This window comes from Pseudorca crassidens, chromosome 16 (genome assembly GCF_039906515.1).
Source record: "Pseudorca crassidens isolate mPseCra1 chromosome 16, mPseCra1.hap1, whole genome shotgun sequence".
NCBI classification, from domain to species: Eukaryota; Metazoa; Chordata; class Mammalia; order Artiodactyla; family Delphinidae; genus Pseudorca; species Pseudorca crassidens.
The window spans coordinates 37,146,983-37,171,305 of record NC_090311.1 but is presented as its reverse complement, the minus strand read 5'-3'; the positions used below and the strand labels follow the sequence as shown (position 1 = coordinate 37,171,305).

The window sequence follows — 24,323 nt, the reverse complement described above, 5'->3', positions numbered from 1 at the left end:
CTGGAATCAGAACAGGCCACACCACCCAAGCAGCCCACTTAGGACACCACTGGTACTGCCATTGGACAGTCCCACCTCTGACTGCTGGCACTGCTGTCTATGGGCACGAAAGCTACTCCACAGATAATGGTATTATTTCTAAAAGGTCCCTTTGAATCAGACTGCAGATTCAGAGACTTGGGTAGGAGACTCTGATTGGCTGAACTTAGGTCCCATGATGCTAGCTGCTAAGGGGAGGAGACAGTGAGTGCTGAGCTATTTTGCCTTTTATGAGAGTTTGGGATTCTAGGCAACAAGACTATGATCAATGACCACTAAAAATATTTATGTGCATTCTTTGTTTCATAATACTTTTTAGGAATCTGATTAATCTTTTTTTTTTTTTTTTTTTGGCTGCCTGGGGTCTCAGTTGCTGCACGCGGGATCTTCATTGCTGCACATGGGACCTTTCGTTGCAGCACACGGGCTTCTCTCTAGTTGTGGCATGCGTGTTTTTCTCTCTCTAGTTGTGGCACGCAGGCTCCAGAGCATGTGGGCTCTGTAGTTTTGCAGCACGTGGTCTCTCTAGTTGAGGCGTGCAGGCTCAGTAGTTGTGGCATGCAGGCTTAGTTGCCCTGCAGCATGTGGGATCTTAGTTCCGCAACCAGGGATCTAACTCGCCTCCCTTGCATTGGAAGGTGGATTCTTTACCACTGGGCCACTGGGGAAGCCCCTGATTAATCTTCTTAATTATCACTGAATTTTAGATTGTCTAGTAGGTCATGAGATTATCTAGTTCTGAACTACACACTCAAAAGTCTACCATATCCTCAATGTCAGGGGATGGGGCATATAGGAGTGGTGGGGACTGGGGAAAACTGAAGAGCATCTTCCCAGTCTAAAGGATACACCTACTACTTAGTTCTAGCTGATGGCTGCTAGAACCCACCATGAAGCAAAAGTTGCCAGTCCTTCCAACTTTCCAGCACATGCCCAAAGTCTGAATTTTTGTTAAAATTTAGACTCAAATTCAAAATTAGAAAAAACAGTGATACCACTGCTTCTTAAAAATCAAGGCTGCAGGCTGCCTGTAATAGCCAGACCTCTCCATTTCAAAAACCAGTGCAGGGAGATGAGGCCTAAGAGGGTGAAATGCCTTAGGCCAAACAGCTCATTTGGTGACAGAACCAGGGCTAGAAGTTTGGTCTCCTGAAGAAAAGCAGGTTAGAAAAAGTTCATGTTCCATTTCCTCTCTCTGCAGTCACTTCCCTCTCTTGGAAGTAACCTCCCAACCAAACTCAGAAAAAGTAAAAAAAAGTCTGCATTTCACTCAGAAGTAGTAGTGTTTGTATAATGTTTACACATTCAGAGATTTACACATTAAAAGCCAATAGGAATAGCCTTTGGTGTCTGATCAGAATTTAAATCTTAACTTCTACAACTTTCCAGGTGGGTCACCTGGGACAAATTACCTTGCTCCTCTGTGCCTCAGTCATGGGAAAAGTAAGAGTACCCTTTATAAGGGCTGTGGAGGGGATGAAATAAGATTTCACGTAGAGTGCCTGGCTCAGTGCCAGGACCATACTAAAAACACTGCACATGATAATAATATAATATCCCAAAGATATCATAATAGCCTGCATTACCCCAGGACACAGAGCGGGGAGAGGGGAAGAGGACTAAACTGTTTCACGGTGTGTGGGGGGGTTATGGATAAATCTCAAGGTGGAATTCCTAATACGGTGTAAGTGGGATTTTCACGAAAACCCTATCCTTCCTCTGACTGCGATGCGAGTTCACGGTCAAATCCAGCTGTATCACCTCACGTGTGCACTTAAAAGGCACCCACTCTGGTCCCCCTCAGTGAAACTGATGGTGGAGCGAAATGAGAGTTCACGTGGTTCTGGGCTGAGAAGGGGACGGGCAGGGTTTCAGAAGAGAAAGTCGCACCCGATTGTTTCACATTCGCTCTAGGCCGAACCGCGGGGACCTGCTTCCACCCGCGAGCGTTTTCTGCGGAACACGGGAGGCCGCCGCCGAGGAAGGGGCGGAGGCAGAGGCGGAGGCGGCACCCAGGGGCCGGGGCAGAGGAGGCCGGGACCATCGCAGTGACAGTTTATTTTCCTGCGGCGGCGGCGGCATCAGGGACGGCTGCTGCAGGCTCGGGATCGCCAGGCCTGCGCGTGGGTTTTCGAGGGAGCTCTCTGCGCTGGGCGCTGGGGAGCTACGGCAGCGAAGGGGAGGAGGAAGAGAGGAACGCACAGAAGCCAAACGAGTGAAGGTAGCAAAGCTCCATCAGTCCGCAGAGAAGCGGAGGAGGGTCGGCAGAGTGAAGGGAGCGGGCGCCTGCTCGCTGGGTGCCCTAACACCCTACTGCAGTGCCTTCTAGCAAAAGCCACCGCGGCCCGGGCTGCAGCGGCCAGACGGATGCCAAGGCCACACGGCAGGCGCGGGGACAGCCGCTGCAGTCGCCATCCCACGCGGGCTCCGGACATCAGGGGCTGCTGGTGAGTAGGCGCGCTCGGGCGCGTGTGTGTGTGTGTGTGCGCGCGCACCGGCACACGCAAGTGTGCACGGCGGACGCGTGTGCCCGGTGGCCTGGCGCGCGCCGGCCCCTCTTCCGCTGGCGACGTCCTGTCCCGGGCTTGCTCAGCGGGAGGAAAATGCGCTTTGCGGCCGCTCACTTCCTTCCTGCGAGTCCTGCGGTCGGCTGCCTCAACCTGCGTTGCCTCTGTCCGCCCCCCAGCGGGCTCCGAGGGGTTAGTTTCACCTTGATGGGGAAAGCAGGAAGCCGTGGCTCCTGGGGGCAGGGTGGGACGCCCGCAGTGATCTACCTCCACGCGGGTGTTTCTGGTTTAGGCTTGGGGCGCGGCCTCGGAGATGGTGTCGGCGTTCAGAGAGACCCCCCGCATTGTCTTTGGGGGTGCGTGGTGTGGGGAGGGAAGGGGCGCCGGTTGGAAAAACAGGCGTCCTTGCAGGACCGTGTGTCATGCCTTTCTAGAAATGCAACTAATTTCTTATGCTTACTGTTACGCCGTTTATGAGCCACTGTTACGCCGTTTATGAGCCACTCATAAGGCATTTTCCCTCACCTGAATAATTTATAAGCCTTAACGGAGAGCCTTTAATGAAACACACAAAGAAGTGGAATGTCACTAAAACATAATTTTCCAGAACTCTCTGAAACAAGCCACACCGCTGATAGCCAAGAGCCTAAGGTGCTGTAATTACTGAAATTTGAAAATAAATAAATAAACAATAAGTAATTCAGGAAACAGAAGCTGATCGAGAGGATTGAAGAAAATCTTAAGTGTCTGGGTGGCTTGGGGGTGGCCTTCTGGAAATCGGTGTTCGAATCTTTGAATCTTTCAAAGTAAAGCTCCAGAGAGCACAGTGCTTTCCAAACATCTTGCTAATCACTGAGAATAAAATGAAGTCTGAGGTTTTAAGGCATTTCTAAGTTTATAATGGATATCACCAGGATGCTGATTTATGATCTCATGATTCAAGGCCCTGTCAAGGTCAATATGGCAGATTTGTTCCAGCCATGCAATTACACGTGAATGTTTGATTTTCTGTTTCAAGTTTCGGGGAGTAGTTTTCTATGGTTGTTTTACACAGAGTTTAAGCCACTATCTTCTATGCTTTTCCAGATCTTGTTTCAGTTGGCAGTCTTATGTTTGTGGGATGGATGCTAAATTGAACTTCAAAAAGGTACTCTGTTTTAAAATATATACGTATAAAAAATGTACTCTGTGACTCTATTATTGTAGACATTTTATAGCTGCACTGTAAATATCTATGTTTCTTTTTAATACTGAGTCAATGCCTTTGGGAAGGCACTGGGAAGTAGGTACCTCTTGTTTACCGTTTGCTCCATTACATCTTCATTCAAAGGCATGAAATGTTATTAGAATCTCCCTGGAAAATGAACAGGCTGCTTGTTTTCTGTTCAAGCATGTATACAGCAAATTGCTTGCCTCTTGGGAATCTGCTCTTGAACATACTACTTCACCTGTAATTTATGTATTAGCTGGTTCTTGGGAATTTTAAGAAGAAACGTGTTTTCTTACAGTCTTTTGTAACATAAGCACCATTTAAATCAGCAGGCAGAGAATCCAAGTCCTTTACCCATATTGTGGTCTTTAGGGCCAGTTTCTTGCATACTTTTGCTCTGTTTTATAGGACTCATTCCCATTGAAAGGCTTGGAGGGAGAAGTGGAAGCATCGTGGTCCCAAGGGTGTCCTCAGCAGAGAGATTATTTCCTGGAGAGGAGACTGTTTTGGGGATTAGCTTCTGAGAAGGACTGATAAAAAATAAAGAATTGTTAGTAATAGTTACCTCTGTTTACTTTCGGCACAAAGGTCTTAACACAGTTCGATCACATTCCTCCTTCAAGGACTCTTCCCAAGACTACTTACAGCTACAATCCAGAGAGCGAGGTTGCCTTTTATAGAGAAGCAAAACCTGGTAATTCTTGCTCAGGATCGGAGGGGTAGCAGAAATAGTAGATGCTGCCCAGAAAATGCCATGTGCCTTCAGGGAGGATACATTTACCAATTAGACACACTTATAAACCACTGGGTTTGTGATTCTGTCTAATCCTAGCATTTTTTTCTCTCCCCTGTGAAAGATTTAGGAGTAGCTTCAATTGAAACTACGGGAAATGACTCATGGTCATCCTTGAAAATGTGAGAGTCAGTTCTCTACCCCTGAGGGCTAATGGATCTCAGCTGCCCATTAAATATTTGTTAAATGAATACCAATTCTAGAATCTTCCCAACCTTACTACATCACCTCTTCTAGTACTGATTATTTTTAGCCATAACTTTATATGAATCATCAAACATTTCATTAAATTGGAGCCAATTGATATAGTCAACTAAGACCAACTTCCTCAACTGAAGGAACAATAACGATCCCGCTAAAACAAAACAAAACCAAACAAAGAAAAAACCACCGTATTGGTACTTACTGACTTGCTTATTTCAGCTATCTGAACATGTGAATTGTCCAGTTGGATGTGTTGAGTGTACATTCAGAAATCCTGAGTTGACATCGTAATGTTCAACTCAGGAATGATCTAGATGTGGCTACATCTGGATATGCCTTTTGTCAGAAATTAGTTGCATTTCTAAGCAAATTAGATGAACTTCTAGTACAATCCTTCATCTCCTCATGTTGAGTAGAAAAGCCAGTTAAACTTTTGGCAAATTGCTAAGTCTTCAAAGTACATATTTGATTTTCTTTCTAAATTTTAAATTAAATCCACGTTATGTTTGTCCATTGATGTGGTTGGCTTACAGACATTAATTCAGACCACTGGCTACTGAGTAACTTGTATTTATTAAAATCAGCCCCTTGATATAAACACCAGTAATTCATATGTTTTGATTAGCTCTAGCTAGCCTTTCAAAATAAATGAGTGCATTGTATGATCTTGAATATGAAGAGTGTTATGCCTTCCGTTTTTTTTTTTTTTTTAATAGCTCTGACTTAACATCCCCAGTCATTGGAGGTTTACCCTGTGATTATGATTCATGATCTAATTTCAGGATGAACGATTAGAAAGCTGACTGAAATTTGTCTGGATATTAACATTATGGTGCATATAATAATGCAGATTTTTCTCTGATATTCTTCCCTTTTTGTCCTCCAATCAAGCTTGTTTCATCCTGAATAAAAATCAAATGAGATCCTTAAACATTTCAAAAGGTTTTCCTGTTGGGCTGTGTCCAAAATAAATAAAATTTAAAAATTGCTTATTACTGTTGTGAAGTAACACAAACACTACTGCTATTCTCTGCATAATGAAACATGGCCATTCTTATCAAGTATTCATTTGATAAGTAGGCACCGGAGCCCTTGAACTAGAGTTAAAGGCATGTTCCTTCCATGTCTCATTAAGTCCCTTGAAAGCAAGGGGGTGGAATTTTGATTTAGATCAAGTAGCCAATTCAAGGTAGGTTCCTTGAAAGGAGTACGTAATGAAAGCATCTTTTCGGAAGAGCACTTTGGCAGTTGGATGGGGAGTGAGTGGGTTAACAGAAGGAGAGAGTGGAGGTGAAATGTGATGTCAGATAATGACAGCCTGACATAAGATCCCAGAGACACTGAGATGAAGAAGGGAAAACTTCAGACAGCCAGACATCAGGATTCTTTGTTTTATGTGGAAGAGGAATCGTAAACCTGGGGCATAGTGTGATCACACACGTATTCCACATCCACGGAACACCTCACCAGTTGATCACAGCATTCTTTCCTGCCGAGCCCTGGTGTAACCTCAGAATCTTGCAAACGTTTGACAGATACTTATTAATAAATACTAGTTATTAAACATGTGCTCTATGCCAGGCACTGTACTCAGCCTTTACATTTGTTATCTCAAGGATGATGGAGTGGTTGGGAACATGAATTCTTTTTGCCATTTACGAGTTGTGGGTCCTTGATTAAGTTACTAACTTCTCTGAGCTTCAGTTTCTTCATCTTTCAATTGGGATATTAGTTTCTGTCTCATAAGGTTTGGGGAAGCATTAAATGAATAAATAGGTATAAATGAAAAGTACTGAGAAGTGTCTGGCACAAGGTTAACTGCTACATGTATTAGTTGTTACTATTGTTATTAATTCATAAAACAACCTTATGGAATAGGTGCCATTTTGCAGATTAAAAAATTGAGGCACAAAAAGGCCAGGTAATTCACTCGGGGCCATAGGCTGGGATAGAGTGATAGAGCTGGGCGTCAAACCCAGACAATCCGACTCCGGTGTTTGCTTGCCTAACTTGTGTGTATCCCTGATCACATGCCAGGTGCTGGGAACACTGACTGGGGAGAGAAAAGTGGGGGCTTGTCCTAATGAGATCCAGGGCTCCAGTCATTTCCACTGCAGAGATTGTCATCTCCTATATAGATAGAATTAGTGCCCAGATTATTGTACAAAACGTTTGCTGTTTTTCCTTGATGTTTGGGTTTTTTGTAAATGTGTTTCATTAAATACTTTAAGAAGGGGTCCAATTTGTGTTTTCACATATGCTTTAAAAGTAGGTTATTTTTTGTTTTTGCCTAACAGTTGACATATGCAATACGTATTATATTCATTTGTAATATCTTTCCTTGTACCTAGTGATCCTTCGCTGGAGGCAGCAGGATATGTCTCCCTAATATAATGTATAATATATACATTATATGTTTTATATATATTGTGTGATGTAATATTATTTAGCTATATAGTATATATTAGATGCATTTTATACAGTGTATGTCATGAATACATAATATACTGTATACATTATATATAAGGTATGTATTATAAAATATATACATTATACTACATATTATATGTAATATAATATATACTGTATAACACATATTAGGGAGACATTTATGTTAGATGTAAAGAATCACTGGAGAAGAGAGATGTTACGAATGAGTATGTGTACATTATATTATTGGAAAGGTATCAGTATTCTGAAAAACTTCTATGCCATCCACCTTTGTCCACACTCTCAGAGTCTTATATATCTCCCATTCAGAAGCCATGGTGAAGTTATGATGACATTTCATAACCATTTTTATTCAGAATATTTTATAGAGTAAAAGCAGAGTAAATTTTAGCAGTTCTTTGACTTGACATAATTACGTGTAATTATAAAAGGCCAGGCGTTTTTATTATTGGACCTGCCATTAACATTATATTATACTTCGACTATACCTCAATTAAAAAAAAAAAAAAAAAAAGAGAGGCCAGATTTTAATTATAGGTGGGAAGACTGCTGTAGCAACAAAGAATCAAAAATTCTGCATTCCTCCAGCACTTCTTTAGCAAGGTGTATGTCATCACTGATTTCAATATTTTAACATTACATTAGTCCTTATAATTCTTTATTCTCATAAATAAATTTCAGAAATCTGTAACTAGTATTGTTTTTTTCTAAGGAGGCAAAAACTTTTCTTGGTCTTGTGTAAAGTTCACAGATACTATTTAGTTGAGGAAAATTTTTTAAATCTCATTTTTAAAAATACAGTCTGCATTGTTTGATTTTACCCTTTTGTGCAAATTACATAATTATTTAACTAAAGTCCAGTTTCTTTTAAAGGAACTATTTTAAAATTTTGTGAGTTTAAACTTGATTAAGTTTGAGTTTTGGTGAATTTGGTCTTTTGTTTTTAAACTTTTGCTATGCTTAGGTTTCAGTGCTTTCACCGTAAATGAACCAAAGATTCAGCCCAGCCTCATACAAGAGATAGCTGTTCAGGGACTCATCACAAATTATTCATTTTGATTGCTTGACTTGATTTGACCCTGGTTTAATGGAAACAGGAGGCCAGTGATGACTCATTTTTAACCCTTCCAGTCCCCAGTTGACGCTGCCTGCCTGTTTTGCCTTTGCAGGTACTGGGGGAAACTCCACTGTGGGTCTTTTTTGGGAGTGTTACTTCAAACTTGAGTGGCTAGGACAGTAATCAACTGTGCACCTTTTCATTAAAGGCATAAAGAAAACTGCAGTCAGTAATGGTGATCAAGTTTAAATTCAGCTCATCTAAGGACCGTATAATTTTATTTAACCTGTTGCTGGAGCCCTGTCTTTTAACACCGGAAGTACGCATTTCAACCACTGAGAAGAAATATGGACAGGCCTTTATGCCTGTGGGTTCATGCTTCAGTCTTCTGACAGATTGACTTCAGTTCCTTTTCCAATCTGTTTTGTCCTTGAGAGGTTGGTTTATAAACTGTTCCACAGGATAAATTTTCTTTAACAAGAGGAACAATTGGAAGTGGTAGATGGAATGAGATTAGGAAAGAGAAGCCTGGAATAAATCCTTCATACGTTCCTGTTTTTGTAAAAATGGGGCAGAGAAACTCCTTACTGAATCAATATAGTACTTTAAGGAAAAAAAAAAAGATGAAAATCACTTACAATCATTGGTGGGTGTGGAACTTTTTTTTGTCCAAGTATTGAAAAGTTCAAGAAATTCAAATGTGGCTTTTGAAAGAAATGTAAATGACCATCACATGCTTATGGCATCAAGGTTCTTTGTCTTTTGTCAAGTGTAATATTATTGAAAGACTTAGAAAGGTAACTAGGGCAGTGCATCGCAAACTAGTCTCAAAAAACCAGAATCACTTCCGTGCCACCCCCATAGGTTATTATTCAGTAAGATTGGACGGGGCTTGGGAGCCTTCTTCTAACAGCCTTTTCAGAGGATTCTGATGCAAGTGGTCAATAAACCATACTTAGAGAAAAACCTATTTAGGAGCTAAATCTAATTTTATATGCAAATTTGTGCTTCTGTTTTTAAGCTTGATGCATTTATTCCTCTGATTTTCATATACATTTTTATGGAATAACATAGCCATCAAGACTGCCTTGGAGTTTTTATAATGGCACCCAACACTGTGTTTAATTTTCTTATTAATACCTGTTTTCAGGTGGAAGAAATCAGAAAACCACAGAGTTGGCAGGAAAGAATGTTGCACCTCCTTCTGAATGACAGATGTTGGGATAGGGCAGAGAGGGTTTGATCAAAAAGAAAAGTAGGGCAAGACTTCTATATTGGGAAGCAGTGGAAAGCAAAGTCTAATAGTGCACAGCACTGAGGGCCAGCAAGGGTGTTTAGACCTCTTCGGGTAGACACTAGGTTATCAGTTGCTTTTTTGAGCAGGGGACTAACCTGATGCAAACAAGCCTTACTCTTGTGCTAGGGACACATGATACGTGGTCCAGAAGAGAGGATTAAGGAAAGGCAGAAGGGAGCAGGGTGAGCACTTGGGGCTTTGAATTTGGCAGGACTGACTGAAGGGTTCATGCAGCAGTGTTCTCCCGTGCTGTTTTCCTGAAGGTCTATAGCCAATAAACTGCTCTCCAGCAGCTGCATGTTATGGTGTGACACCAAGGCTGCCCAGTCATCAGGCCAGATAGCCTCTCTGGGTTTAGAAAGCCCTTGAATAACTGTTTCAACTACCACTACCTTCATAACGTTGTGAGGCAAGGGTCTCACGTTAGACAAGGGAAACAGACTCAGGGAGTAATTGATCAAAATCCACACATCTAGAAACTGGCAGGGCTAGGCTTCAAATCTGGAGCTACCTACTGAGAATGTATAGGCTTTAAAAACAGTATAATTTGTCATAATGAAGTGATACATACTTGTAACAAATTGTACCGAAATGAATAAGTTAAATATGAAATCCTTCATGATTTCATCCTTGAGAGAACAGCTGAGAAAAATCCAGTGCATGTTGTTCAGATACCTTTCTTGCAAATGCCAACATACATTAAATACATATGTGGGAGTCATACGTTATATGCTTTTTACAACTTGCTTTGTAAAATAGGTGGGAGTCATACGTTATATGCTATTTTACAACTTGCTTTTTTTTTCACTTAATGCTGTAACGCGGACAACTTCCTGGTTCAGCACGTATAGATGTAAGTCTTTTCTAATGGCTTCATTTCCTGTACAGATTCTTTATTTCAAATAACCTCCTTTTGATGGCTGTGTATTTTAATTTCCAAAATTGTAATTTTTTTAAGCCATGCTACAGTGGGAGCAAGTGTGTGTGTGAGAGTGTGTGTGTGTGTGTGTGTGTATTATTTGGGCAGGACAGTCTATGGGGGAAACTTAGAATTGCTTGGTCAACAGGAATGTGTATTTTTTTTTAAATTGCCAATTTCTCTTCCAGTCTTCATCAATATTAAGTATGACCAATCATGTAAATTTTATCAATCAAATAAATGGAAATACCATTTCAAATCCATAGTTTCTTAATTACTAGTGAAATTAATATTTTTCACGTGCTGCTTAGCCATTTATATTTCTCTCATGACGTGTTCATTCCATTTGCCGATTTTTATTCAACTTTGTATCTCTTTCTTACTGTTCTGCAAATATGCCCTATAGTTTAGACATAATCAATATTATATATGTTGCATATGATGCAAACTTTTTTCTTTTTGTTGTCATTTTACTTGTTGAAGGGATCGTTAAGGTACTAATTGAACATTTTTAAAATATTTAATTTTAAAATAATTTCAGAATTCCAGAAAATTGCAAAAATAGTACACAGAATTTCTGTATATCCTTTTTACCCATTTCCCCAAATATTAACAGTTAATATAATCACGGTAGTTATCAAAATCAGGATACTAACATTGTTACAATACTATATTGTCTCATCTACAGATCTTATTCACATTCACCAGTGTCCTTCTTCTGGTCCAGGATCCCATACAGGATCAAACATGGCATTTTTTATCATGTCTCCTGAGTCCCTTTTGATCTGAAACATTCCTTCAGTCTTTCTGTCTTTCATCATCTTGACACTTTTTAAGAACACTGGCCAGACTTTTTTGTAGAAAATCCCTCAGTTTGGGTTTGTATGGTATTTCTTCATGAGTATATGACCAAGAGTGTGACTTAGTTTGGAAGTGGTCAAAAATATCTGCCTGAGGAAGAGAAGCTTAAACTAACACTGGGAAGATACAGAGGAAGTAGAAGTGTGAAATGAGGGTGAATAGAAGGCTGGTGGGTTGGCAGCTGGATCAGACCCAGCTTTGTGGGACCTATTAAAGATGCATGATATTGACAGTGATGGAAAGCTATTAAAGGGTTTTAAGTGAAGAAATGACAATATCTGAATAGCATACCTGTTGTATATAGAATTAAACAAAGGGGAGCATGATGGAAACAAATAGACCAATTAGAAGGCTATTCGAGCGATGCAGACAGAGTAAAGGGTGACACAGATTGGGTACTGTAAGGAAAGATGGTGAGAAAATGCAGATTTGAGAGATATCTTGGAGGGTGACTCAGCAACTGTAAGTGGTAGAATGGATGTGGAGTTGAGGGAGGGAGAAGATGCATGGTGACTGTTTCCAAGTTTTGCCAGGTTGTGTGTAATTGGGTGTTGATGCCATTTACTGAGATACAGAAGTTTTCTCTGTTGAAGTCAGAAGCATCACCATCTCCACTTCCCTTAGATGCCAACATTTGCAGTATCTTTGCCTACTTACGCTCCTATATCCCTGTCTGTCCACTTAACTTCCAGGTTCTATGTTTTTTTTCCCCTCAGAATCGCTCCCAATAGCTATTTATCCTTCTACATTCTTTTTACCACTCTCAGTCCAGTCCTGGGGTATCTCAAACACAGTTGCATACTTGCCTCCTCTCTGAATTGCCGATATCTCTTCTCTATGTAAGTTTATCCATCACTCCCAGACTTTTATTTTTCAGCTTCATTGAGGTACAATTAACAGACTACTTCAATTTAATAAATATGTACTTAGTTCCTAGTTTGGGCAGATCACCTTATTGAGCAGAGTTGAGAATTAAATAAGAAGCTAAGCAAAATTGAAGAGATTCAGGGTCTTTTTGCCTAATGATAAAAAGAATCTGTATCCTTGTCATACTACTTACATAAAAATAAATTCCACACAGATCAACGGTATTTATTCAAAAATAACTAACCATAAAATTACTAGGAGAAAAGATTGGTAGACATATTTAAAAAAAATTTTTATCATCAGTCAGTTTGAAGACCTTTTAAAGAATGATGAAAAATCCAGATATCATAAAAGAAAAAAATAGATCCATTTGACAGCCTAAAATTTTAAAATTTTGTACAAAAAATTAAACAACCTTCAACAAAAACTCCAACTAAACTAATAAATATAGAAAGAAGGATAGAAATAGAAAATTCACCATTTTCAAACACCACAGTAATAATCACTTCAGAAAAGAATAATCTTTGGATGCTAAAATGAATGGGCAAAAGTATACTTGCATATTGGCAAAGTAATTCCCTATAAGACACTTTGTAATTACAAAAGGAAAAATAGTATCTTTACAGGGGAGAAACATGGCAGACATAACTTAGGTGATCAGAGTAAACATTGCTGATAACAGGGCAAATCAGTGTCTCCTGATGTACTGAGAAGGACACACCACCACTTCTGAGATATTTTTGCCAAAAAATGCATAACCACCTCTGTTGTATTTCATATTTGTAGCACTTACCGCAGTTTTAATGATATATTTGTGCAGTTAGTTGTTTAGTATCTTAGTACCTCTGTGCTCAACCTCCTGCCTCTAGCAGAAGGTAAATTTCAAAAGATCAATATCCTCTGTGTCTTTGCTCACTTGTTCCTAGCAGGAAGTAGGAGCTTCATAAATAATGTTGAATAAATGAATGAATGAATGAATTTACTTGGAGCTGATACTTGTGGGAAAGATATACAGTAGTTATTAGCCTTGGAACTATTGAGTGAGAAATCACAGTCGGATACCCTGGTGAAAGTGGATGGAGTGTAGACACAGTGCTCAGATTAAGCCTTAAATGAAGCCTTGAAAGAAATGTGTCCCATGGAATAAAAGTATGTTAAAAGACAGAAAATTAATAGGTAAGATGCAAGGTGAGGGAAGTGGGAGGAAAAAGGAAATGCCTCTACTTCATTTAGAGCAAAGCAGGAGTTTGTTCGAAAGTAGGTACTGTTCAGCTGATCAAGGCAGGTATTTAGGGGGTTATTTGTAACTGTCTTAGAGCAGTTTTATCTGATGCAGTGAGTCTCAAGTTTCAATGTGCATAAAGATCTCCTAGGCTGCTTGATAAAAATAGAGCTCTGTGGGGCACCCTTGGCAGAAATTCTGACTTGATGGGGCATAGAAATCTGTTTCTTATTAACAACCACCCTCCTCCTCCACTGAGTAATTATGGTGCAGGTGGCCCAGGAACCACACTCAGAGGAAACTTTACATCAGAGTAGAGGGGTATAAGCTGCAGTGAAGGAAAATAAGAAGGAAGTGAGTGGAGCGAACAAAGAGAAACAGTGGATGGCCACTTGCTAACGACTTGGGCAGTATAGGGAGGGGGCTCTTTAAACATTTAAAAGTAACCTGCCAGGGAAAGTTATGAAGGGACACAGCCTGTTTTGGTTTTGTCCACCTCGTTGAAGAGATTGTCTAGTTCAAAACCAAAAATGTGACTGCAGCTGTCTATTGAAATACGTTGAACAGTTAGAATATTTCCTTTGGTTGAGGAACACTGGAGAAGCAGCGTATGAGAGGTATTCTGGGACAGCTTTTGCTTTTGAAAGTAGTGCTGGGGCTTCCCTGGTGGCGCAGTGGTTGAGAGTCCGCCTGCCGATGCAGGGGACACGCTTTCGTGCCCCGGTCCGGCAAGATCCCACATGCCGCGGAGCGGCGGGGCCCGTGAGCCATGGCCGCTGAGCCTGCGCGTCCAGAGCCTGTGCCCCGCAACGGGAGAGGCCACAACAGTGAGAGGCCCGCGTAACGCAAAAAAAAAAAAAAAAAAAAAAAAAAAGAAAGAAAGTAGTGCTGGACTAAATTCATGCCTTTCAAGCACTGCCCTTAGGAAATTTATGAAAATTAAATAAAATTGATTAATAATGCCCAAGGACTGACCTCATCTCTGGGCTTCAGGCATCTGGCAGGCAAGAAGATGATGTTATTTAAAAAATGTATTTCTGACTCATTGTGCTTCATTGAATTAGATAACTTGTGGATAGTATTTTCTTTTCTTTTTTAACATCTTTATTGGAGTATAATTGCTTTACAGTGGTGTGTTAGTTTCTGCTTTATAACAAAGTAAATCAGCTATACATATACATATATCCCCACATCCCCTCCCTCTTGAGTCTCCCTCCCACCCTCCCTATCCCACCCCTCTAGGTGGTCACAAAGCACCGAGCTGATCTCCCTGTGCTATGTGGCTGCTTCCCACTAGCTATTTTACATTTGGTAGTGTATATATGTCCATGCCACTCTCTCACTTCGTCCCATCTTACCCTTACCCCTCCCCATGTTCTAAAGTCCATTCTCTACCTCTGCATCTTTATTGCTGTCCTACCCCTAGGTTCTTCAGAACCTTTTTTTTTTTTTAGATTCCATATATATGTGTTAGCATACGGTATTTGTTTTTCTCTTTCTGACTTACTTCACTCTGTATGACAGACTGTAGGTCCATCCACCTCACTACAAATAACTCAATTTCATTTCTCTTTATGGCTGAGTAATATTCCATTGTATATGTGTACCACATCTTTATCTATTCATCTGTTGATGGACACCTTAGGTTGCTTCCATGTCCTGGCTATTGTAAATAGAGCTGCAATGAACATTGTGATACATGACTCTTTTTGAATTATGGTTTTCTCAGGGTATATGCCCAGTAGTGGGATTGCTGGGTCGTATGGTAGTTCTATTTTGTTTTTTAAGGAACCTCCATACTGTTCTCCATAGTGGCTGTATCAATTTACATTCCCACCAACAGTGCAAGAGTGTTACCTTGGATAGTATTTTCTTAAAAGCAAATTGCAATAAAAAGGGAAGTATGTTCAAGTGGATGTTAGAGTTTAGAGGCTTATGGGTGGCTCATCTTTAGAATGCATAATTTCCATGAAATTTTAGTATTTCAACAGCAAGATAACACAATTAAGCTCATATGAATCTATCTTGGCAAATTAACTGAATTTCTCCCCAACACTTCAAATTCATTTTCCAAATGTTTTATGAATTTTTAATTGTTTTATGAAGATATTAATTGAATCACCTCATTTAAAAAGTACAACAGAATCATAAATTAGTATACTTGTGAGCATATGAAATGCCTTTTGAACACCAGAATTTATTTTATTTTTTTATTGAAGTATAGTTGATTTACAATATTGTGTCAGTTTCAGGTGTACAGCAAACTGATTCAGTTATACATATATATATATTTTTTCCAATTCTTTTCCATTATAGGTTATTACAAGACATTGGCTATAGTTCCCTGTGCTACACAGTAAATACATGTTGTTTAGCTATTTTATATATAGTAGCATATATCTGTTAATCCCATACTCCTAATTTATCCCTCTCCCCCGTTCCCCCTTCAGTAACCATAACTTTGTTTTCTATGTCTGTGAGTCTGTTTCTGTTTTTTTTTTTTTTTTGTGGTACGTGGGCCTCTCACTGCTATGGCCTTTCCCGTTGCGGAGCACAGGCTCAGCGGCCATGGCTCACGGGCCCAACCACTCCGCGGCATGTGGGATCTTCCCGGACCGGGGCACGAACCCGTGTCCCCTGCATCGGCAGGCGGACTCTCAACCACTGCGCCACCAGGGTAGCCCTGTTTTTGTTTTATAAATAAGTTCATTTGTATTATGTTTTAGATTCCACATAAGTGATATATGTTATTTGTCTTTGGCTTACTTCACTCAGTGTGATAATCTCTAGGTCCATCCATGTAGCTACAGAGACATTTATTTCATTCTTTTTTATGGCCAAGTAATTTGAGTACCACAATTTAGAAGTTACATTAAAAACCAGCACATATTTTGAATTAAACTGTGTCTTGGTCGAATAATCATGCATTTGAATTTCTTCGCTACATATTCCAGGTGGTCAGTCCACAGACATCGCGTCACTCTGACTAAGAAGCAAGTGGAGGGAATGGATGCCCTTTTATTTCTTTGGCCGGAAGACTATGAAACAGATGTAATGCTGAACTGAAGTCTCATTTCTGCAATAAATCCTATCACTCTTGTCCAAAGTCCAAGAATTTGACCCTCCCCTGATTTCACCATCAGCTATTAAATATTAATTGCGAGTATCGCTGTGTGACTACGAGTATGAACTCTGGGATATTACACACCTAATTTTGAGTCCTTGCTCCACCACTTACTTAAGTTGCTTGTCTAGTCTAGGCTCAAGTTTCCTCCCCTGTAAAATGGAGATTATGGTCATTATCATTTGCTGAGTGCTTCCTGACACCAAGCATCTCGCTGTTGGTTTCACAAGCATTTTCTCACTTCACCTTCTCAACAGGTCTTTCCTTAGTTACTGTTATCAACCCCACTTTGCAGTCTGGGTAGTTGTGATTCTGCAGTTATTGCTTGGAGTCAGGCTTTGAACCCATGTGGTCTGACCCTGGAGGCTGCATGTCTAATCTCTAGACTCAACTGCTTCCTATTTGATAAGGCGGTTGTGGGGGCTGAGAATGGAGGTCAATGCATTACTTCAGATAACCAGGAAAGGAAAGCTTTTAGTTAGTATATAATTAGTAACCCATTACTATAATATGATATTATATTATCATAATAATATAATTATTATTACAATAGCTCTTTTGCTGAATTAAAGGTGATATACATAGTCCTACCTCACCTGCCCAGAACTCAACTTGCTCTTATGTAGAAGACAGTAGAGGAAAGAAAAGGTAAGAAAAATGATTTTTGAGCAGCCAAATTAGAAATCAGGTAGCAGTCACTGTAATCAGCATATAGTTTATTCACAGGAGATCCTTTCAGACCCATGTCCAGTTAAACTTTAACTTTACAAATAAATTTAAATTATTTTATCAGTAATCAAGATAGACTAAAAGGAGAGAAAGACTGAAGTCAGAGAAGTTTAGTAAAGAAGTTGTTTTTTAAGTGATTTTCTAGATGAAAGCAAATTAGAACTGGAGGGAAGCATTGCTGTTGGCAGGTACATTGAAATAAAACTGTGAATCATGAAGAAAGAGTTAAATAATATTTATATTTTAATCAAAGAAGAATGTAATATTATAGAAATATTTCCTTCAAAAATTGTTAAATCTCACAAATTCTTCCCCTTCTTCTTAATATTAGTATTAGTATTCAGAATTACCACTTTCACCGTTGGATTCACATAGGTAAACATTTCCTTATGTTGCCAGAGGAATCCTGTATCAATTAGGCAGCAGATTACAGAATCCTAAGAGTGCCTTTAACAATGGTACTTATGTCTTACACAATAACAGTTCAGAGGAGAATGGTTTCAAGGTAAGCTCAGCAGCTCAACAGTGTCTGCAAGGAGCCAGGCTCCCTCTACCCTCCACCTCTGCCATCCAGCTGGGTCTTAGGCTTGACCCGTCTGGGTTGCAAGACGGCTGCTGCATTTCAAGTCTTACATGAAGACACATGTCCAGCTGATGAAAAGGCACATATTCTCCAGACTATCTCTTTGTGTTAGAGATGAAAGTATCTCCGAGTCCTCCCAATAGATTTCTCCCTTCTGGTCCCATTGTCCAAGATTTGGTCACTTGCCAACTAGTCAAGTCCTGAGTGCCAAGGAGTCTGGAAACGTGAATATCTCTAGTGAGGCTGGGCCCTGCTGGCAGGAAGAAGCGGGGGTGGGGAGAGTGGGCGGCTGTTGGATAGACAACTGACAGCGACTGTCAAAGACTAATTGCAATGAAGCAAGTAGTTAAACATTAGTCATCTCTGCTATGTATAATAGAAGCCTACGTACATCATCTTACTTTTCTAACCATTTGATGTGAAAAGGGACTGATTTTCTTTGAGTTTTCTACTGCATGCCAGGAACTGTAATAGAATTTGTGTGTGTGTGTTTTAATGATCTTTATTTAATTTGGTTATGCTGCGTGGCATGCGAGATCTTAGTTCCCCAACTGGGGATGGAAGTGGACGCCCCCTGCAGTGGAAGCGTAGAGTCCTAACCACTGGACCGCCAGGAAATTCTCTTTTTTGTGTGTTTTTTTTTTTAACCTCATGTAAGCTTCCACTGAGTTCTTCTGGAAGGGTGTTATTTCCCCCCATTTAATAGATGAAGATAAAGTACACAAAAGGGTTAAATAAGACACCATAGCACTCCCACCTCACAAGTGGTAGAAGCTGGTTTCTCCTACACATATACAGCCCCAAACCCTGAGCTGCTGGGTTAAGGGCACCCAACCATCTCATTCTGGTGTCAGAATAAAAATTGTACTGCACTATGAGAAATAATTCTTTTCTGGCCCAAAGAGCAACTTGATTGCCCTCAGGGTAGCCTAGACTTACCTAAAAGTAATTTAAAACATATATTGGGGGCTTCCCTGGTGGCGCAGTGGTTGAGAGTCCGCCTGCCGATGCAGGGGACAGGGTTCGTGCCCCGGTCCGGGAAGATCCCACATGCCGCCGAGTGGCTGGGCCCGTGAGCCATGGCCGCTGAGCCTGCGCGTCCAGAGCCTGTGCTCCGCAACGGGAGAGGTCACAACAGTGAGAGGCCCACGTATCGCAAAAAAAAAAAACAACAAATACAAAACCTATATTGGGCATGGTGTTTTACTTAATAATCTTTCCTGTAGCAACTGCATTCTTGCTGATTGATCTAATCTTAACCACACTGCTGAGGTATGTTTAACTTGGGATATCCTTCTAGGAATAAGAGACAAATGCCTGATACCTAGCAGGTACTCACGTGTAGTACTTACAAGTATATAAAAAAGACAATAAGCTATTTCTAATGTTCGGATCAAGTTTCATATTTATCAATATTTTAGTACAAATAATGTTATCATCTGGGTCACAGCAGATGATAATTTCTGATTTACAAATATTGTATAAAAATAATCTCTTGAGTATAAAAAATAATCTTTGGTTTTAACATCTGAATCCTTCCAAATGACAAGCAAGGATGGGCTTAGGTCATTTTTTTTTTCCTGAAGCAGGTCCCAATCTGTAAGCCTCCTGTGACTCAGGAGATACTCCTTTCTGCCTCTGTCATTTAATTTTATTTATTTATTTATTTATTATTTATGGCTGTGTTGGGTCTTTGTTTCTGTGTGAGGGCTTTCTGTAGTTGCGGCGAGCGGAGGCCACTCTTCATTGCGGTGTGCGGCCTCTCTTGTTGCAGAGCACAGGCTCCAGATGCGCAGGCTCAGTAGTTGTGGCTCACGGGCCTAGTCGCTCCGCGGCATGTGGGATCTTCCCAGACCAGGGCTCGAACCCGTGTCCCCTGCATTGGCAGGCAGACTCTCAACCACTGCGCCACCAGGGAAGCCCCCTGCCTCTGTCATTTAAAGCGTGGGAGTGACCCTTTAACCTCCTTTTATCTAAATCAGATTAGGTCACTGCAGCCCACAGTCTAGGTTATGATCATTTGCTTTATCTCCAACTAAGTAAATTGCACCATGTTCTTCCAGGAAAACCTGAACTCTAACCCAGTGGGGAGAAGAAAGGCTGCTTTTGGCCAATTAGAAATGAGACTACAGCGTGTGGCATGAGGTGTTCTGGCCTCTCTCATCTGCCGCCCCTGCTTATCCAGTTCCCTACAGCACTCAACCTGAAAGGAGTACCAGTGAGAAAACGACACGTTTGGGCGATGGTCTCACTGGCTGTCCTGTGTGCCCGGTCTCTCAGGAGACTCTTTCCTGCCTGGTTAGTCTTTTGTATTCTGGAAAATCTGGCTCTGTGTATGCAAGTAAGTCAGGATTCTGAGCTTAGCACCCCTGCCCCCCCCCCCCAAAAAAAAGTATTTAAGAAAAAAAAAAGAAAGAGAAGGAAAATTAAGGGAATTAATAATTTAGGCTAAAAAGGTCACAAAAGAAACACTGTGTTAACAGATTCGATATTGTTCTTGGCATTACTTGATGCTGGTTTTAAAGGGCAGAATCGTAGAGCTGCTTCCATATTTCCTTGGGGGCAGTTGAGGCATAGAGACATCCAGGCTATGTATCAACTAAAAATTTATATTTTTATATTAGAAAAAGAGAATGGGTATTGCAGATTATATAGCAGTCTGCCACATTTGCTCTTGTGGGTCTTGGGTTCTGTGAGGTAAGGTATCTCTTATTGTGCCCTCAGTTTTCTAATTATTTTAGTGAGACCTTAGTAGTACAAATGGAAGGTGATACTTGACAATTATTTTTTCATCTTTTAGATTCTCATGGCCCACTATATTTCTGGTTAGATTGAAGTAGCATGGCGAGGTTTTGTTTTGTTTGTTTGCGTAGTTGATCTAGAGCAGCGGGTTTTTAAATTTTTTGGTCATGAGACCACTTTACACTCTTAAAAATTACTAAGGGCACTAAAAAGCTTTGTTTCTGTGGGTTATATCTATTTATATTTATCATATTAAAAATTGTAGCAGACATTTACAAGAAGATACAAGTGAGCATAGCCATTAACTTGTACCCTATGGAACTCTCCACTATACAGATGAATGGTAAAAAAAAGCAAATAATGTTTTAGTAATATTACGAAAATAATATTGACCTTGCAGACCCCTTGGGGATGCTGTATCACACTTTGACATCTACTGGTCTTGAGAACATAACCTGTTTATGCTGACATTGGTAATTGTTATATTGCAGGGGATAAGTGCTAGGACTGCAGATTGAAAAATAAAGGAATTAAGGCAGGACCACTGCTACTGAGTAGTTAATGGTCCAAAAAGAAGCAGTTAACTGACCAATGTATAAACTTCTTTCTTATTAGATTTGAGGGGAGTTGGTTTCTGTTTCTGAATTATAAATAAATTTGTGTGTGGGAGTTAATAGAGTTAAAGAGAGATTTAACTATTGGTTTTCATCTATAGGAATTTAATAAATTCTGGTGTTCAAGATATATTGAATTAAGCATTTTATATGTCTAGAAGATAATTGCGGAAAAGTTTGATTTTTCTGTGCACTTACCGTTGTTTTTGGCCGCCCAGCCCTGAATCTACCTTTCCTCACCTGGCACATCCCACTTTGCCTCCTATGGAAGTGTGAAGTGCTAGATATTTGCGTTTTGCGTTTTTAACCACCTTTGCAGCCTGGCTGCAGGCGTGTGACCTAGGTTCTGCCAGTCAGGCACCTCCATCTCATATTTTGAAACAGAAACTAGTGACATGAAAAAATATGTGGCATCTCCACAGGTGGTTTCCCAGACAGCAGCTGGTGTCGGTGATGGAAGCCGCTGGCTCCCCCGCCCATCAGTGACAGGCAGCAGACCAGTGCTGCTGTGTGATTTGGGGTCATGTTGCTGGGTATGTAGCCTCCAGGCCCAATTTCTCTGGCCTTCTTGGAAATTTGTGACCTTTCCATTATCATTCTGTGGATTCAAGAGTCAGTGCCTTTGCTTGCAACTAAGAATCCTGCTTGATACATTCTCAGATGCAGTGTCTTTCAAAGCGTTGTTTGGAAGTCTCATGTATGAAAATCACCTGCACCACATCCTAACAATGCTATTGGTGGGCTTAAAACTAGGGGATCCAAAATCCTTTTGAGTTCCAGGAATCTGCATTTTAAACAAGTCTCAGGGTTATATGATTTTAGAAGTGCTGTGCTAATGTTTCCAACTTTTTAAATTATTTGCGCTCTGTTTAAGGATCTGAGTAACCCCTAAAAGAATTCATCTTTGGCTTTTAGGAGACCCTAATCAATGAGTAACTAGTATTTCCTTGTCCTGTTCTCTCCCCACCCAGCCTCAAATTCTCCATAAGCCTCTTTGTTCTGTCTCCTTAACTCTTTTAACGTCTTTTTTTTTTTTCCGTTTTATTCTCACCAAGAAGTGGTAATTCCCCCAAAGAGATTGCCTACATTCAGTGGTCCCAGGATTAATTTGGATTTTAAAACTACACTGTGACTGGGGCTCTCTGTAGGTCCTTTCTTTCTTGGGCATTTCTGCAACCTGCAGGCCGACAGCTTGATGTGTACTCCAGGGATCACTGGAGAGGATGAAGGGGAAAGATCAGAACACACTAAGTGACTTTCCTTGGAAGGATTGTCCAGCCATGGATTCAGGTCAGAAAATAGCACGGAAGGATTGAATAATCTACTTCTGAAGTTTTTGAGAATCACAGAATGTTGTAACTTGAAAGAGTGTAGCTTAACCCCCTCATTTCATGAATGAGGAACTGAGGAGAAAATATGTGTTCAGAGTCGCATAAGTGATTAGTGGAATATATAAGCTGACATAAATTTAGAAGTGGGAAGTGATCACGCAGAGCTCGACCTAAACTAGCATACAAAGGAAGGAGACTAACATTTATCGAGTGATTATTTGAACTTGGGTACCTTCACTTAACATCCCTGAGCCTCAGTTTCCTCAACTGCAAAATCAAGATTCTAGTAATAGTGGACATTGATATGATATTGACTATGTGCTGGGAACTGTTCTAAGCACTTTATGTGCTAAGTCATTTAATCCTTACTACAATGACATGACATAGGTACTCTTATTTTCCCCCTTTATTCAGGTGCACAGAAAGGTTAGATATTTACCTGCAGTCACCCAGCTAGAGTATTCATTTTCTATTGCTGCACTGCAAATCACCCCAAGCTTCATGTGTTAAGACAACATACATTTGTTATCTCACAGTTTTGTGGGTCAGGAGTCTAGGCACGGCACAACTAGGTCCGCTGCTCGGGGTCTCACAAGGCAGCAATGGAGGCGTCGACCAGGGTAAGGATCTGATCTGAGGCTTGGAGTCCTCTTCCAAGAGCCGTTATTCTTGGCAGAATTCATCTCCCTACTGCTGTGGAACTCAGGATGGCTGAGTCTTCCAGGTCAGCAAGAGAGGTCTCCCACTCAGGATAATCTCCCTTCTGATTAATTGAACCTCAAATGATTAGCCTTAATATATCTGCAGAATCTCTTCGTCTTTGCCATGTGACAGAATATAATAAACATGGGAGTAATCTCCCATCACCTTTGCTATGTTCTGCTGAGATGAGAAGCCAGTTATAGGTCTTGGCCACACTCAAGGGGAGGGGATTACACAAACCTGTGGATCCCAAGGGGCGGGAATCACAGCACTCTCTTAGAATTCTACCTACCACAGCCAGTAAGACTTAGTTTAAGCCCAGATGGGCTCCAGGTCTGAGTCCATGCTCTCAATCACAATGACCTTCTTTCTCCTTTCGAAGCAAGTAAATCCACTTTATAACCTTGCATAGTATTCTAAGTAAGATAACACCCAGCAGATTCATACTGGGTACTAGGCAATAACTAATTCTCTTCACACTTCCTGTTTTAAAAGTCTGCTTCAAGAAACCTTATAACCACCTGCAGTTTTGTATTTTCAGGAAGAGATTTCCAGTCGTCTCAGATAATATAAGTTATTTCAATTTGTTCATATTTTTTCTGAGGCAGAAATAAGCCTGGCATTTGGGATTTGAGACTTGAGTTCTCAAGAAATAACCTTAGCTCTGCTTTTTGTCTTTGAAACAGATGAAGTGATTGAGAAGAAACAATAAACACCATCATTTTGTAGACAGGACAACATGGATCAGCCGTTAACGGTGAATTCCCTGGTAGGTGGCACCAACCAATATTTTACATGTGGTCTGAAAACCCAAAAAGAAGAACAGAAACACACTGAATGTGAAATGACTCACAATTCAGGAAGTTGAGCATTTGCCGTTTTCATCCATCTGCGTGGTCCTCTCCTTTGAGGAAGTGATTAATAAACCCATCTTTGCTAGAATTAAAAATAATGCTTTTTTTTCCATGGAAGTGTGAAATGTTAATTTATCTGGTTCGATTCCAGGAGTGTAGTCCTTTAGCACAACACCAATGACATTGTAGCAGGTACTTCAACTTCTTTGTGCCTCAG

The 24,323-nt window shown here is 40.5% G+C and overlaps 1 protein-coding gene across 11 annotated transcripts in view; it reads left to right on the top strand.

Annotated features, from left to right (window-relative positions):
* The first annotated feature begins 1,897 nt into the window (after nucleotides 1–1,897).
* STAMBPL1 (STAM binding protein like 1) overlaps nucleotides 1,898–24,323 on the top strand; it is a 48,292-nt gene continuing 25,866 nt past the window's right edge. For 3 of the 11 annotated variants that reach the window (XR_010935865.1, XR_010935866.1, XM_067710090.1), the window contains exons 1-3: nucleotides 2,570–2,738; nucleotides 3,633–3,693; nucleotides 23,939–24,021. Coding sequence is in view for 8 of the 11 variants with exons in the window: in XM_067710090.1 (XP_067566191.1) it covers nucleotides 23,992–24,021 (30 nt within the window). In the remaining 3 variants the exon portion in view is untranslated. Of the gene's footprint in view, nucleotides 2,487–2,568; nucleotides 2,739–3,632; nucleotides 3,694–4,164; nucleotides 10,412–19,926; nucleotides 20,162–23,938; nucleotides 24,022–24,323 lie in introns of those variants that run through there. The other 8 variants (XM_067710087.1, XM_067710092.1, XM_067710083.1 and 5 more) reach the window with 8 other exon arrangements.